The 17972-nt window shown below is 41.5% G+C and overlaps 1 protein-coding gene across 1 annotated transcript in view; it reads left to right on the forward strand.

The window, feature by feature from the left end:
* fibcd1b (fibrinogen C domain containing 1b) overlaps nt 1-17972 on the forward strand; it is a 164180-nt gene that overhangs the window by 45519 nt on the left and 100689 nt on the right. The window contains exon 2 of the mRNA XM_053485870.1: nt 7757-7840. Coding sequence (XP_053341845.1) covers nt 7757-7840 — 84 coding nt within the window. The remainder of the gene's footprint in view (nt 1-7756; nt 7841-17972) is intronic.

The raw sequence follows: 17972 nt of genomic DNA on the forward strand, positions 1-17972 counted from the left end.
ATTGAGTGCTGCATCTATCATGCCTATTGCCTACCGTACAGGCTGTGACATTGCAAAAACGTATCGAAATTATGCTGTGGCTGTAATCAAGGCAAAAGGCTAAGAAATTTTAAAGGAAGAAATTTTTGTGTGTGCACCTTACTTATTGGTGCATATACCATTAAATACACAAAGTTCCTGGGATAGGCCCCAGGCCTCCTGCAACACTGAACATGTGGATATATACTTCCCGACCAATAAGGTATACACACACACTAGAGGCAAGATGGAAATGACAGTGAGCCTAATCTGCATGTGTTTGGACTGTGGAAGAAAACGCACTAAGCATAAATGCAGAGTGTTTGCATGTGTGTATGCAGGTTGCAAGAAGTGCTGCAAATTACACAAGTTCTTATCTCTCTCTTGTTTTAAAGTATGTTTGTTAGAGCTGAGAGTATGAAGTGGAACTAGCCTTATGGACACGTACACCAAAAACACCATGAGAATGAATAGTGCAAACAGCATAATCAGGTCAACTTGTGGTCTCTTGTCTCCAAGTTTAATGTCAGTAACAGTAACAGGAAAACACTATGAACAGGAGTTCTACAGTTCTATAAGATATACCTTGTAGAAATGCCTGGCTGAGTTCAAACACAGTGCAGCCCTGCTGCTTAACAGAATAATGACTTTTTTAATCCTTATGTAATATACCTCTGCTGCTGTTAAGCTGCATCTAAGCCAAGGTGTACTCCGATCCATGTTATACTAAAGGGATGATAAAGTCCAAAGTCATCTGAGGATTCAGGGGGATTTTATGGGGGTCTGTTCTTTGCAAACTGGTTGTTAACATACTTTTTCACCAGATAATGTAATGATCAAAGTCAATATCCATTGCATCATTTATGAATAAATGTCAGAATTACTGTAATTGCCTTTTTTAAGGTTTATTGGATGAAAGTATAAACAAAAACTTAACAGTTTTATTAATTTTACTTTGCATTACTTCAGCTATAGAAGCAACAAGAATCAATCCTTATCTAAAGAAAATCCCTTTTCTTATGTTTTTAAAGCCTTATCACTTGAACTTGATATTTACTAGATAAAAATTCTACCTCTTAAAAATTCTACCTCTATAACTTAACCGTTATGACTATTTTTCTGTTTCGTCTTAAGCTTGAAGCTCTCGAGTTCTTGTAAATTTGTGAGGTAGTTTCCACTGTATCATCTTGACTTTCCATGAAATGTTCATGTCATTGCTTCTACAGTACATAGGTATGCAACTCTAGTAAAACATCCATAGTAAGTTTGAAACAAGTGGCTTCAAATGTTATGTATTTTATTTATTTATTTACTTAAAACCCAGGTGGCAGAGCAAGTACAAAATCCTCCAACCCATGAAGAGAAGTGAGAACAATATCTCCACAGCCAGTTGGTAAAAGCATTGCACCACATTCCAATCCCACAGCATGTCATTGCCACCAGTGATCGCTGCTATACTAGGCAGAGAAGGTGCACTTGCTGAGACAGGGCCGACACGTCAGCAGGCTCAGAAAGTTCAGGTCTTGGCTCAGGTGGTACAGGGTATAGGGTTCTGTGAAAGCATCATTTGGTTTTCCAGTTTGTCTAAAATCAAAACTCAGATTTAGCAAGACTGTAATAGGTCTCAGAGCATTCATGGTTTTCAGAGCAGACAGGGCCTTCAGAAAAGACAGGACCTATAACAGGGCAAACAGGCCTTTTCACAGGTCTAAGAGAACAAACAGGGCCTTTAACAGGGCTAACAGAAAACAGCTCTAAAAATGGCACTTATTTTGAGCTGAACGTTTGTTGAGCATCTACAACAGACCTCTGCTAGCTGGCCACAGACACAAGGTACCTTTTAAAAATACTTCTGGTCAATAATGTGCGATAAACACATTTAAGAGTAAAGCTCCATTGGTACTGTACACTATATGCACATTTCTAGGTAAAAGATACAGACTTACTGAACACCCAGTATAACCTAAAGGGTACTAACCTAGCTGCCTGGCATGGTACAGTTTAGTGTACCCAAGACTTTTCATACCAATTACCAATTAACTGATATTAAAGTAAACATTAAGGGATAGTATTGGTAGGGGAATGTGTATACAGAAAGAGACTCTAAGAAAAAGTAATACATTGAGAGGACTGAAAAGAGTAGACAGGAGTACAGGGAGATGCAGCCTAAGGTAAAGGTTGCAAAGGCCAAACAAAGAGCATATGGGGAGTTATATGCTAGGTTGGACAGTAAGATGGGAGAGGCGGATCTTTACAGCTTGGCAGAATGATAGAGTCAAGTGGGCTTTTGAGATGGGAAGGATGTGCAGCAGGTTAGAGTGATTAAAGATAGGGATGGAAATGTACTGACAGGTGCTAGGAGGGTGATGGGAAGATGCAAGGAAGAGTTGATGAATGAGGAAACTGAAGAAGGACTGTTGTGGAGCAGGAAGTAGCAAAAGGCATTAAGAGTAGGGTGAGGAGGGCATTGAAGAGGATGGAGAGTGGAAAGGCAGTCGGTCCCGATGACATACCTGTGGAGGTAAGTGCTTAGGAGAGATGGCAGTAGAGTTTCGGACTAGTCTTTTTAACATGATCTTGGAGAATGAGAGGAAAAGTGTATTGGTTCCAATTATTTAAAACAAGGGAGCTGTACAGAGCTATGGCAACTACAGAGGAATAAAGCTGATGAGCCATAGAATGAATCTTTGTGAAAGAGTAGTGGAGTTTGTGAGCAGCAATAGGGTTTCATGCCTAGGAAGAGTACAACAGATGCAGTATGTCCTTTGAGGATGCTGATGAAGAAGTACAGAGAAGGTAATAGGGAGTTTTATTGTGCAGAGCTCACCTCACCTCCGCTTGTCCCTTCAGGATACCAGGCAGGATGTTTGCTTTTTTCTTTCCCACCTCAAAAAGATAAAAAGAAAAATTAGGGCTAACTCATCTGCCACACCTCAATATTGTTCTCACATTCTGTCTCACATTTAATAATACATTTAATAACAAACATAAAACCTGAGCAGGATTAGTGAACTCAACAAAATGGCGATAAAAAAGAATGATGAGACTGAAGACAAAGACTAAGTCAACATTGGTGCTTAAATACAGGCACTAATCATGGAAATAATTTAAAACACCTGTGAGCGAGACCAGAAGCACAAGACAGTGAAAAAACGTCAGTTTAAGTCCCAAAAAACACAAAACACACAGAGTGCAAGGGAGCTGGCAAGGGGCAAGTGTATACATCAGTGTACAGTGGAACCTTGGATTGCAAGTAACTTGGTCTGCAAGTATTTCACAAGACAAGCTAAATTTTTAAAATAAATGATTATAATAAACAACCAAGGTCTTGATACACTAGTAGTATGCATGCGCTTTGTCTGCCAAGCATCACGTGATATATTTATTGTATTAATTATTTTCATATGAATATTTTTGACCTGCAGATTAGGCTGATTGACGTTCCCAAATTTCCTATTCATTTCTTGGTTTAGCAATATGTTTAAGATAAAAGGAGGCAGCCCTGGTGATGTCACTTAGAGTAATGCAGTCTTTCACCGAGAGACTAGAAGAACAATAACTACACTACTTCACAGAACCTAAAAGGATTTAAGACTAAATAATTAGAAAGTTTACATTAACCTGCTTGTGGTCCTAGTAGAAGTTCTAAATGCAGCAGTACAAATTTAGTCTTTATCCAGTGTTTTAATATACTTTACATATTTTTTTTAATATATATGAGGCATATATTAGGATTCACTGTGCCACTTAAGAGTTCACATGTCCATGTTTAAAGTAGTGCTTTTCAAAATAATGCTTAGATACAATGGTATATTTAACAGCATTAGTGTTGTTTGTTTCAAAGCCTTTAAAAATTTGGTAAATATGCTGTTGTTTTCAAAAGAAAGAAATTTGGGAAATTTCCTGCCTGTGGATTAAAATGAAATATTGATGATTTGTGCCCAGCGCTCTCAAAAATAAGACTATTGTTGGTTCTTGTGCTGGTTCTCTAATTATTATGGTAGGCTTAATTATTATGTAAAAACAGTATTGTTAATTTAAGCGAATAACATTCTTTTTTTCCCCTTGCATGCTGTTACCTGATGAGGTGTTAAAATGTGAATTGTGTTTCTCAAAGTTGTGTTGTGTATTGCTCAGCCATAGTGTATTACTATTTTATATTAGTTAAAATTCATTTATTTATTTATTTTGACTGTTTGAGTAGTGGCTAACTTTTATTAATAGTTCCTTTTGGGACATTTGTCTCTGACAATTATTCAAGTCAAACCATGGCTTCTAATAAAATTGCTCATGAATGAATGAGGCTGATAGGTGCATATTAAAACATTTAAATGGTGCAAATTCCATTGGTTGCAAAAGTCCACTGAAGTTGTTCCTGTGCAAGCATTCAGTGATGTGATACATCTTTAAGTGGAAATTATACAATTCACAAACACCACTTACACTATACAGGGACTTAGTTGAGAGTTGCTGCCATATTCCCTGTACAGTCCTGACCTCACTCCAAGCCATTTCCATATACAGTTAAAGGAGTTCCTAGGAGGCCAGCATTCTAGATGTGAAGCGGGCAGGGATAAACAGATGCTGGAACAAGTGCCTCAGTGTATAATGCAGTTATATACTATAACTACATATAATAATTATAACTGTTTTTTATTATTCTATACAATCAAAAGTCCTGGTTTGACTTGATCACCCCTTGAAGTACATACAAAAAACATGTTTGTTTGTTTAAAAAGAGAGCTTTATTGCTCAGTCCATATAATGACTTTCCTTATTACTGCCAAGTCATCTTTTAATGCAGGCATGTAGATCAATGGCTTTACATAAAACTCAGACCATTTACTTATCCTCCATCAAAATCCAAACAGCCATTATTTATGAAGATGGACAAATGCTGGTAAAGAGGAAGAATAGAGAATGATTGTGGCAAAATACCAACAGATAGAAGGCTGTTAAACTATTGGTCCTGGAAAAAGGGAAAAGCAGATTTGAAAATAGGAGGAGGATTAAATTTATGAACATAAAAATAAACGTAGGAGATATTTAATTGAATTACATTTTATTTGTATAAAGTGTTAAACACTGTCGCCTTGCATCTAGGGTCCGGGTTTGATTCCCGGCCAGGCTCGATTTCCATCTCAGTGTGCATGGAGTTTGCATGTTCTTCCGTGCTTGGTGGGTGTTCCCAAAAATTTCCTGTAGTGTGTGAATGATTGTGTGTGTGTGTGTGTGTGTGCCCTGCTATGGATTGGCACCCTGTCCAGGGTGTACCCTGCCTCGTGCCCTAAGCCTCCTGGGATAGGCCCCAGGCCCCCTGGGGATTAAGCGTATAGACGATGAGTGAGTGTTTTCTGCTGCTTTGCAATAGTGGTCATTGCTGCAAAGCAGCTTTACATAATTATGATATTAAGATTACAAACTATCAGCTAGTGTTTCTAATTTACAAGCAAACTATACTTGTGTCACCCACAAATATAGGATATTCTCTATTTTAAATCAGAAATGTTCATGTTTTTAGGACCCATTTATTACTTAAATTCCTCAGCGAAATTTTATCTGCAGTGTACAGTGAAGCTATAAGTTTATTGCATACTGATAAAGTCTGACACAAAGAATTACAAATAAATGTGAGTGTAAAGCACTAAATCTCACCGTTTTTTCAAGGCTTATTGTTTTGGAAAAATGACATGTTTTATATGCGGTTGCATTAAAGCCCTGAAATTACGCAGATAACTGGAACCAAAACAAATTGTAGAAAATGAGATTCTTTATTGCTACACTTTACTGTAAATTGTTTTGGCATTGATATTGTCTGGTTTGTCAGATCCTTTATATGTTAATTTGTCCTTAAGGTTATTCTAGTAATTCATACCTAAATGTTTAGACTGTGAGGTTCCCACAACTGAAATAATGATTTGTTTTTCGTAGATGTTTATTAGAGTGTGCTGCATGCAATGTATTGCTTTCATTGCACACCATTTATTTAACACTTACTGTATGAAGTGTAGTCTATGTGTAAATGGAATTATGTAAACTGCTGGATTTATGGCTAAGCCCTAATTTCCAGTAAAAAAAATATGATGCATTCTTTGAAATGGAAAAAAAAGCTTTTTCATTTATCCTGCTTGCTATTTGGAAGAGACACAGCATGATATAAAATCTGCAGTCATGAGTCTGTGTGTGTGTGTGTGTGTGTGTGTGTGTGTGTGTGTGCGTGCATGCATTAGTGTGAACTTTTTTGCCAATGATCAGACCCTGTGCTAAAAGCATCATTCTTTAATGGTTTCATAATCATATTAACGTGTTACTGATAGTGGGTTTGTGCACTTCCATTTAATATCATAATCAGCCATCACACAACACAGTTAGCTACCAACATAAATATATAGAACATACGCTAACCAACCACTTAATTTTTAAACACCCACACACCCATACATCTGTTTATTCATGCAATTCTCCATTGGTTAATCAAGTAAAACCAGAACAATATATAAAATCTAACTCAACTATGAGTAAGGGGACTGTACAGTATTTGTGATTCCAGTTCTGACAGGAGTTAAATCGCCACAATCACAAAAACGTCACTGGAAGTCAATTTTTTCCTTTCTGATGTTTGATAAACATGTAGTATGTAGTATGATTTTAATCATTTGCGCTGCTTTCACATGATAGGCGGACTAGGCATAAATGAGCAGGTGTTCAGGAGTTCCTAATAAAGTGGTCAGCATGTGTGCATGTTTACAGAGCAATATAGAATATATAATGACATGCATTAGGATTTTATTAATTATTGTACATGCCATTTTAACCCATCCTGAATCACAGCCATTACGGACCCAATTATATTGTGTTGTTATGAGTTTATGTGTGTGAAATTGGATTTCGGCAAGTGCGCGTGGCCTTGTCCAAACCGTGGGCAACTGTGATAAATGCTATTTATACTGTAGTGGATCTTTCTATTTTCCACCTCTCCAGGGAGGGAATGTGTCAAAAGCCTCTTTTCTCTGATTAAGCAGCTTACACATACACACACCACAGACACATATGGTGCTGTTTAGCTTTTTCTACACATACTGTACAGTATCAGACATAGAGCAATCATAATCACCTAAAGGTATGCTCCCCCATCCATAGAATACCCAGTGTCTCTCCCAAGATACCCCCACCCCACCCCTGCTGCCTTCCTCTAAGACACAAAAATAAGCGCACACATTTCCTCAGACATGCGGCTTAATGTTTCTTTGATCCGATTCTCGTGCCATTAAGCTTTAATGCTAATGGAATAGTTTCAGTGCTTATTGGCTGGAACATGAAGAGGCGAATCTGATCGGATGTGCTTAGGGAAGCAGGGTAAGCTGACCGTGTGTGGGTGTATAGGATAAAGGGCATGAACATTGCTTAGAGAAAGTGTTTAAAGATACATTTACATTCACATTTAGGCGTTTGGCACACTCTTATCCAGAACGACATAAAGTGCACTCGAAAGTAAGAAAATGTAAAGCTTTGAGAAGCTATGGAAAGTGTCACGGGACAAAATGATATGCATACATACAATAGATGCTTTCTCTGTGGCTGCCTTTGAGCAAATGTGTACTTTTGTGGGAACCATAAGTCGCCTTATTTTTCTGAATATATCTGAATCTTGTGAAAGCCTTTTTGTAAAAAAGATTTTTGTGAACTTCCATTTAATGTTATATATAAGTTCTGACCGAATTTTCTGTGTTTTATGCAGACCTTCTGTGAGTGTGTACCCAGTTCATCACAGCTCAAACACCGCTGGTCTGACTCTGACGCAGTCAGGCAAACAGCTCCCAAGGTAAGGGCTTGTGAAAATACATTCACTAACATATGGCAAGCTAGCCTTGTAAATGGATATAAAATATTATTTATTTATATTGTTCGGAAATTATACATATTAAACAAAGAATATAATATAGTATAACCACAAAGTAATAGTAAATATCAAAAATCCCTCTTTTTTCACTTAATATGTACTGTACATTGTGGCTAATGTAGCCTTGACCTTGAATTTTAAATTTACTTACAAGCTCTCCACTTACCAGATACCCTTATGCAAATACATTCTTTCTGTGACTGAATCTATCTATCTATCTATCTATCTATCTATCTATCTATCTATCTATCTATCTATCTATCTGTTATCCTCTTATATAAATGTTAAATTGTGACATTCTGGCAATTCCACTAAAAATTAACAGAGAGAGTAAAGCAGAAATATTCCATTTCATGAGATAACACTAAAAATAATATTAACAAATATATTTAAATTCATATATTCATTTTCCCTTTTTACATTTTTAGTATTAATGTCATTTAGTTGTTTTGTAATAACAAAAGACACAAATTAAATTGTGCCAGTTACGAAATATAAAAAGTCAAAATAAATCTCATACATTTCCAATAAAAAGCCAAGACAGTAGACTGTTTGGCTAATTGCATTTGAGCTATATTACATTTTGGCCTTTGGAAGATAATTTCACCCAGTGTAACTGAGAAGCAAGCATAGTCCTGCATAAAAGCCCAACAGTGGGCTAATCACTAATTTAATCTTAACGCTGCTGCAGTACATGCATCACAGTGAGTGTGTGTATGAATGTGTTTTCGTATTCTCACTTCATCAATGGGCAGAATTTATAATAGGTTTATTGTTTTTGTTTGCCCTAAAGACAGGGAGGCAAATGCTGCTAATCAGGCTAGAATAAGGTTAATTACTATCACTCACCATTAAGCCTCATCATGAACAGACTACTAGTTAAAATCCAATAGGTTCTTTTTTGTGGATTTCTTCTCAGCTAAAGTACATGCCAAGGTTGCCTAATGTATGGATTGATTGGATTTACCCAAAGGTAAAGTGTTGTCAACAATTGAGGTACTATGACCCCAAAAATTGCTGTTAGTAGTTACTCATTGATCCTACATACAGTATTTTACTTTTATAATAGGGCTTATAATGCTTACAATTTGATTTAAATTATTGATTAAAAGGATGTGATTTAGAAGTAGAATCTACAAAATAGTGTCTTTAAAGTTCGACTTAAGCTTGCAGCTGATAATATGAACAAAGCAAATGGCTTTTTAGGAGGTTTAAAGGAATTAAAGTAGGACGTTCAACCCTAACACCACAGTAAAGTTACTGTGCATGGTGGTGAAAACATCATGTTTTAGGGCTGTTTTCTGCCATTGGATCTGATGGAATAATGTGAGATGGAGGACTATCTTAGAATTCAGCATAACCTACATGTAAATCCTCAGTTAGATGGTTGAAACTTGGAAAAACTTGAATGTTCCAACTGTTCAGTTAACCCAATCATTTTTTAAGCTGTTTGTAAAAGGGAGCAAGGCAGACTTTAAGCTTTAAGGGCCTCAGCCCTATTGAAAATGTGTGGACCCTGTGCAAGAAAACCTACAATAAAATCAAACACGTCAATCCTGCCAACAGGAGTGTTTAAATATCCAACCAGTATTCTGCTAAAATCTGTACTATTAAATCAATAATTTCAAAGAGCCTCAAAGGCAAAATTTATTTAAATCTGTCTCATTAATGAAATAGGGTGCCATAAAACATTTTTTTTTTTATGTCAAAATTGTTTTGGTTCTATCAGTGTACTGTATCCATGTAAAATTTGTGTGTGTGTGATTTTCTAATCATTTTAACTCCAACTCTTGGAGTTTTTTTTTTTTTTTTTTTTTTCGTTCCGGAAGCGGGCTTCTTAAACACTCGTAAACCAAATTTAATTTTCCCAAAAGAAATAATAGAAAGGGTGATGCTGTTTTCCTCTCACAGATGGAGGCACAGAGAGAGCTGATTGGCTGAGCTCTCTCAGGGGGGAGGGATGAGAGGTACTTGCGCTTCCACATTAATCACGGCTCTACAGCCAATCAGGGGTGTCTGTGAGCTCGCGCACGTGGAAGGAGCAGCTAGCGCTTTCCTCTGAGTGTGTTACTCCACCCCTAATGGTGCGTGAGCAAGCAGTTAGAAAAGATGCGGTCGGCTGACATCACGTGGTTTGGAGGAAACACGGGATAGTCTTCGCCCTCCCGACTGAGTGGTAGTAGTAGCCTTAATGTGGGAGCCCCCTAGTGACGGGGAGGAATTGGCCACAACTTGGAAAAAATTGGAAAAACCCAAATATATATATATATATATATATATATATATATATATATATATATATATATATATATATATATATATATATATATAACTAGAAACTCAACTTATTCGTTCCACAGACCCCAAAAAATAAATATATAAAAATAATTAACACAAAATATTAAGTTCAAATAAAAAAAATTACCTGCACTTTACCTTTTCAAAAAAAGTAAAAATAAATTCGGATAGATAAGTGTTTCTGTTTGTGTGCGCAGGTGCTGTGTGTGTGTGTGTGTGTGTGTGAATCTTAACCCTTAGGAGTCTGAGGGTGTTTTGCACAAACTGGGCAACAATAATATATGAGTTGCATGTATGTACAAGTTTATATTTTGGAGAAAAAAAAAACTGTTATGCATGATTTTTGAAAACAACAAAAAAACAACTCAGTAAAATATGACCACAAAACACATTCATGACATTTGTGCACAAGACTTTTGTGACCTGGATCTTGTAATATAGAGGTTTTACTTCAAAATTATGTGACAATCACCTCCCTCACATATTTACAGAAAACAATACATTCATATACTTTTTTTTGGTTTAGAAAGGCAATATGCGAGGAGGCGTGAATGATCATGAATAATGCTGTAATTCACACCAGAAAAGACAAAGACAAAGACATAATGAGCTGTATAATTACCCCTTTCAGTCAGGTATGTGGAAAGTGTTACACAGAGTTAAGTGTTACAAGAAAATAATTAGAAGACAGAAACATATTTCTTTGTTCGTGGTTTATTTAGAATAACTTAAGATTCACTTGCAAAAAATCCAGAAACAGTTCAAAATAAATAAAAAGTGAAAAAATTGCAAACAACATTCATGGTAAAATGGTGAAAACCAAAAACAGTGTAGAATATAAACTGTGCAAAAACATACATGCAGGATTAAACTGCAACAGGAACAATGCAAAATAAAAACTGAAAAAACAGACATTTAAAGGCAAATTGTGCAAACAGGAACAGTGCAAGATAAAATGGGTGTATGCTTTTTATAGTCACACATCCCTGTGCTACTCTTGAAAGCAGTTCCTGTTCAACTGAAGACACAGGGGAACATTGCATGCCTGGCATTTCCAAGGTGTTTTTTGCCACTTGCCACGCACTGCTTTGTAATGAGCACATAACCTGCGACCAGCAGTGGCAACATCTCTGGTATCCAAGGTCAATTCAGCTCCTGGAACTGGTATATGGTCACTACTTGTCCGTTTTGGTGCTACTTCCTGAGAGACATCACAAAGCTCTTTGATGAGTTGTTCCATAAACTCTTTAAGGGACAGGTTACCATATAGTTCTTTATGCACAATTAAAGCATTGGTGGCAGCAATGTCCAAGAAGTGTAGAAAAATCTTTCTGTACCACTTCATTGTTTTGTGCTGTGCAGTGTAGTACTGTAACAGCTGATCAGAGAGATCAATGCCACCCATGTGCTGGTTGTATGGAGTCACAGGTGCAGGACATGGAAATGTCTTTGTAGTCCATGTACCTTGTAATTTCACCCTCCTTTTCACTGTGTCTTCTGTATAAACAAAATGAATGGTATAATAGACAGATACTTCTAGTGTATCCATTCACTTCACAAATACAAGAGGTCCATCCCGAATCCACCTGACGGATACCCTGGCAGACTTTTTTGAGAGTGAATTATCTGAATTCCGAGGACAGTCCTTCCTGAGAATGTGATTCAGCAGATGGCAGTTGTGGTCCAGGTTCCCATTCGGGCAGAAATCGCAGAGCCTGTGGAACCGTGTCATCATCAGTCTGCTTTTCCCATGACATTTCTTGCATCTTGTTTGCCTTTGCAACAAGAAAAAATAAACATGCTGATAACACAAAATAAACCAATGTACATTATCATCATATAGATATATACACATATATGTGCACTTACTCAGTATAATTCTCAAATGCGCTCAAAAATGAACAGCGCTTGCGTGTCCTGATGTGAGGTTCTGGTAAAGGCAAGGGTGATACAGACACATTCCTAAAAACAAATAAATAAATAAAAAAGTTAGCCTATACTGTTCAGAGTAAATGGATGTGCAATTAATAGTTATGGACGCTTAATAGGTATGAAGTGTATACGTTTTGTGCCCCTCTGTGTCTGTTGATGGACAATAGACTAGACAAATATCTGTTGATGGGCCATAAACCATTTAGTGCATCTCAAACATTTTCGTGAAAACGCTATGGGAAACATCTTGTCATGTTGCCGGTTGTGAAGCGTATCAAACACGCTGATGTGTGTATCAAACACGCCAAATTTTTGGCTTTTATAACCTTGGTGAGTGACGTCATCTGATAAGACGCACCTGCAGGTTCCCTTTCAGTCGATTCACTCGGTACAACACATATAGTATGGGATATCACGCCCTCTCGTGTCCTGGCTGAAGCCACCTTTATTCACGCCGTAAAGGCAGGCAAACCTGTGGTGACGTAGGTGTAGCCCCGCCTACACCTATAAACCATCGTCGCCACGGTTGACCCTCAGTTCTTACGCTCTTCACCTCGCTGTGAACACCTTTTTCCGTAGAGTTTTCTAGGTGCTGCTAGTAAACTCTACGTTTTACGTTACAAGACTGCGCTTAAAATCAGCTTAACTGCTCTTGTTGGCGTTAGCGACAACAGCCTCATTTTGGTGAGTCGTCTACCCGCGGGGCGCTGACTTTTAAGTTCTCTGTCAGAACATTAGCGACATCTTAGTTAGTTGGCTTCTGTTTAGCTGTGCTAACAGCGCTAGCTAGTATGAGCATGGAAGCTAATGTAGCTAAGAAGAGGTCCGCTGTTCGCCCCTGTCCTCAGGAGTGCGGTTTCTCCTTGCATGAGAAGGACCAGCACGAAGCGTGCCCCGTCTGTCTGGGGATTCTCCATGCTAGGAGAGCTCTAGCTGAGCCAGAGTCATGTGCGCTTTGTCGCCAGCTCCGGCGTTCAACGCTGGAAAGACGGGTCACGTTCGTGGAAAGGACCCTGGGGAGAAACACAGTCGCTCAGCAGGACCCCCTCCTTTCCGAATCAGCAGTCCCAGCTTCGCCTGTGTCTGCTGACGAGGAATTTCCGTCAGAAGTCCCCGCACTTGGGCGGACGAGATGGAGTATCTCGAGGGGTCGGAGGACCGTGGGCTCTCCTACAGCGCTGGCCAGCAGCCAGGCACCGAGCAGCATGCTTTCGAGGACGATGACGTGCTCGACATCGGCCTAGAGATACAGGGCTTGTCGGAGGACGAGCATGAAATTTTGCCGCCTGCTCAGAGCTCCGCTGCTACTGCGTTAGCCGCTCGGGACGACACTTCATTTTTTGCTCTCTACCGCCGAGCGGCCGAGAAGCTGGAGGTGGAGTGGCCCTCCCCGCAGCCGGCTCAGAAACCGTCAAGGTTCGCGGGATTTTTTCTTCCTCCTGAACCGACAACAGTTAAGAACTGCTTGCCCATGTTTCCCGACTTTGTCGGCGAGTTAACGTCGTCATGGAGCAAGCCGCTGTCGACCCGTGTATCAGTGCCCGGTTACGGACAATATTTGGAATTAGACGGAGCTGAGAAGGCAGGACTAGTTAGCCCACCGCCAATGGAGCCATCTTTGGCTGCTTATTTGGCACCCTCGCATAATCATGGAGTGTCTGGCCCTACTCTCCTTCCGTCTAAACATTGTAGATTCTCCTCTGCCCAGCTGGAGAAGATTTACCGCGCTCAAGCGGGCACTGCTCGTGCGCTCAACTCCGCTACGCTGCTTCAAACATATCAGGCAATGTGTTTGGCAGAGCTCGGCTCACTGGTGCCTCAGGAGAGCCCGTTCTGTGCGCTGCTTAACGAGGTCAGGACAGCGACAGACTACATTTTGCGTATGTCTTGTTGTGCGGCTCTTTCCCTTGGGAGAGGGATGGCGAGCGCAGTGGTAGCACAGAGGCATTTATGGCTCACGCTCTCTGACATTCCAGATAGAGACAGGGCTGTCTACTTGGACGAACCACTGTCTGCTGAGGGTTTGTTCGGCCAGTCACTCGATGCCATTCAGGCAAAGTTTGACTTCAGAAGGAAACAGGCCGAAGCGTTGCGAGACATCATTCCGCGACGAGAGGTGAAGCCCAAACAGGCTCGAAGTATGACCACTCCGCGACCACCTCATAAGAGACCACCGCCGGCAGCTAGCTCGAGCTCTCGACCGGTGAAGCAACAGCCTCCCAGGCAAAACCCACGGCAGTCGGCCTGGGGTATGGGCCCCCCACCGGGCGTCCGAAAGGATTCAGCGACTAGGAGGAAGAATCCTCACTCCTCCTAGCTCAGATTTTAAAGAGAGAGGAGCTCTGGCAGCAGGGAGACACTGTTTCTCCTCTCTCAATGCCGCCCAAGAGGCCGCTACGTTATGTTCAGGAAATCAGTCCCAAACAGCGCTGCACTTCCCTAACACAGTCTCCCAAGCACAATCCCCCCCCCTCACACACAAGTGTTTATGTTCGAGTTATGAACCCCAGTTGGGGCGTGTTAAAAAGTTCTCAGGGACTTACAGCAAGTACCCTCGATGTTTACAGTGTGATTGCCCCAAAAATGGTGCATTTTGTAAACCATGTGAATGTTACATTATTAAAACCAATAAAGAGTTTTTCTGTTTACAATGTTGCAAAACAAAAAAGCCCAGTGCCATCGATGAGGCTGCACTCTGGCGGAACGCCAGGGGGCAGCAGACCCCTTTCAGAAATCAATGCGGGCCGGTTGGCGTCCCACGTTCTCGAGTGGTGCGCATGCGCAGTCTCGACATGGGTGCAAAACACAGTCGCTATGGGATACCGACTACAGTTTTGCATAAAGCCACTGCGCTTCTCTTCCATAATCAACACCGAGGTGTCGGACGCCGCCGCAGCGGTGCTTCGGGAAGAGATAAATTCTCATCTGAGCAAAAGGGCGATTCAAGTGGTGCCTCCTTCGGAAGCGAACTCAGGTTGGTACAGCCGGTATTTTGTCGTTCCGAAGAGGGGGGGAGGACTGCGTCCTATTTTGGATCTGAAAATATTGAACACGTTTCTAAGAACGTACAAGTTCAAAATGCTCACCCTGAGGCAACTGCTAAATGCAATAGGCCCGGGAGATTGGTTCACTACGATCGATCTCACAGATGCTTATTTTCATATAGCGATCTTTCCGCACCACAGAAAGTTTCTGAGGTTTGCATTCGAGGGCGTGGCCTACGAGTACCTAGTGCTGCCGTTCGGCCTGTCACTAGCTCCCCGAATGTTCACGAAGTGCGCCGAGGCGGCGCTGTCTCCTCTTCGGGAGAAAGGCATTCGCATATTAGCCTATTTAGACGACTGGGCACTAATAGCGAGCTCAAGCGAGCAGGCAGAGAAACAGACAGCACTAGTTCTGTCTCACATTCAGACTTTAGGGTTCTCAGTAAATATGCAGAAAAGCTCACTGACCCCGAGTCAACAGTGTTCATTCCTGGGTCTGGAGATATGCTCCGTTACCAGCCGAGCACGTCTCTCAGAGCACAGAATAGCCGCGTTTCAGTGCTGCCTTGCTCTGTTTCAGTTGCAACACAAACTTCGTTTCCGAGTGTTTTTACAACTAATGGGAATGATGGCGTCTATGATCACTGTGGTGCCTCTCGGGCTGTTAAACATGCGTGCGTTTCAGCGCTGGGTGCGCTCTCACTGCCTATGTGTGGCGCGCCACCTCAACAGGAGGCTGACGGTGACACCGTCATGCATGTCAGCCCTTCTGCCCTGGAGGGAACCCAGGCTATTACGTCAGGGCTCTCCGATAGGCAGGGTATCTTTTCGCAAAGTGGTGTCAACAGATGCCTCCCTCAGCGGCTGGGGCGCTCTGTGCGACGGCTCCGCGGTCAGGGGGGCGTGGTCACAGGAACAACGCAGGCTTCACATCAACTATTTGGAGCTGTTAGCAGTGTTCTTAGCCCTGAGACATTTTCGTCTGGCTCTAACAGGCCATCATGTTCTTATCAGGACAGACAAATACAACAGTGGTGTCGTATATAAACAGACAAGGGGGGACTTGTTCACTTCCCCTGCTGAAACTATCTCATTCTCTATTGCTATGGTCCAGTGTTCATCTTCTGTCACTCAGGGCCACTCACATTCCAGGGCACCTGAATTTGGGGGCGGACCTTCTATCCAGAGGGGGCCCGCTTGTGAGGGAATGGAGATTACACCCATGGGTGGTAGCTCAGATCTGGGAGCGCTTCGGCAGGGCAGCAGTGGATCTTTTTGCATCCAAAGAAAATGCTCACTGCCCACTATTCTTCTCCATAACAGATCGCAATGCCCCACTGGGGATCGATGCGCTGGCACACTCATGGCCCCCAGCTCTATTGTATGGTTTCCCTCCGGTAGAACTGATTCTGCCTGTCACAGAGAGGGTACGTCAGCCGGGCCTGTCACTAATCCTGGTGGCACCTCATTGGCTGGCGAAGTTGTGGTACGCAGAGATAGTCAGCCTGCTAGCAGCAGAACCATGGAAACTTCCTCTCCTCAGGGACCTTCTGTCTCAGGCAGGGGGAGAGGTAGTGCACCCGCGTCCCGAGCTGTGGAACTTGCACGCTTACCTGTTGAAAGGTCTAATTTGTTAGCAAAAGGGCTTCCCCCGAATGTGATTGAGACAATCCAAAGTGCTCGGGCCTCGTCTACTAGAGGTTTATATGCTTACAAGTGGCGAGCATTTGAGCAATGGTGTCAAGAACATAATGTTCTTCCATTTCAGTGCTCCATGGTGGAGATTTTGTCTTTTCTACAAGAACTATTAGAGAAAGGCCTTTCCTTCTCTACTATTAAAGTGTACTTGGCGGCTATATCAGCCTGTCATGTTGGTTTTGACGGAGTGTCACCAGGGGCTCATCCGCTGGCAGTACGATTTTTAAAGGGAGTGCGACGTCTGCGACCCACTACGAGGTCCAGTGTTCCGTCTTGGGATTTATTGTTAGTGCTTGAGGCCCTCTGTGGTCCTCCTTTTGAGCCAGTTGAGTCTATAGATATGAAAATTCTTTCATATAAGACGGCACTTCTTCTTGCTTTAGCGTCTGCTAAACGAGTGGGCGATCTCCACGCTTTGTCCGTGCATCCATCCTGTACGCAGTTTGCTGCTAATGGGTTAAAGGTTACTCTACGGCCGAACGCGGCCTATGTACCGAAGGTCGTCTCCACTGATTATAGCTCTATGGTCTTTGACCTTTATAGCTTTTTTCCTCCTCCTTTTGCTTCTGATGAGCAGAGAAAATTGCATAATTTGTGCCCCGTACGTGCACTACGGGTGTACATGGACCGTACAGTAGATATGCGCTTATGTGATCAACTGTTTATCTGCTTTGCCAGTCCAGTAAAGGGTAAAGCGCTGTCTAAACAGCGGCTTTCCCATTGGATTGTGGAGGCTATTACACTAGCTTATAGTAGCAAGAGTGTCCCATTGCCTCTGGGTGTGAAAGCACATTCAACGAGAGCTATGGCAACATCATGGGCTCTGTTCAAAGGAATGTTTGTGGGTGAGATTTGCGCGGCAGCCAGTTGGTCCTCACCACACACTTTTGTCCGGTTCTACCGACTTGATATAACGGCCCCCTCGGTGGCTCATTGTGTCCTCTCTGCGGGGTCCATGATGCAGTAGAGTAGCTATCAGCGTTCTTGTGACTAACTTTGATAGATACTCGGCGGGGCGTGAATTTATGTCCCATACTATATGTGTTGTACCGAGTGAATCGACTGAAAGGGAACGAATGGTTATGACTATAACCTCTGTTCCCTGAAGGAGAGGAACGAGGTACAACACATTGCTGCCCCGC

This window comes from Clarias gariepinus, chromosome 24 (assembly GCF_024256425.1).
Source record: "Clarias gariepinus isolate MV-2021 ecotype Netherlands chromosome 24, CGAR_prim_01v2, whole genome shotgun sequence".
NCBI classification, from domain to species: Eukaryota; Metazoa; Chordata; class Actinopteri; order Siluriformes; family Clariidae; genus Clarias; species Clarias gariepinus.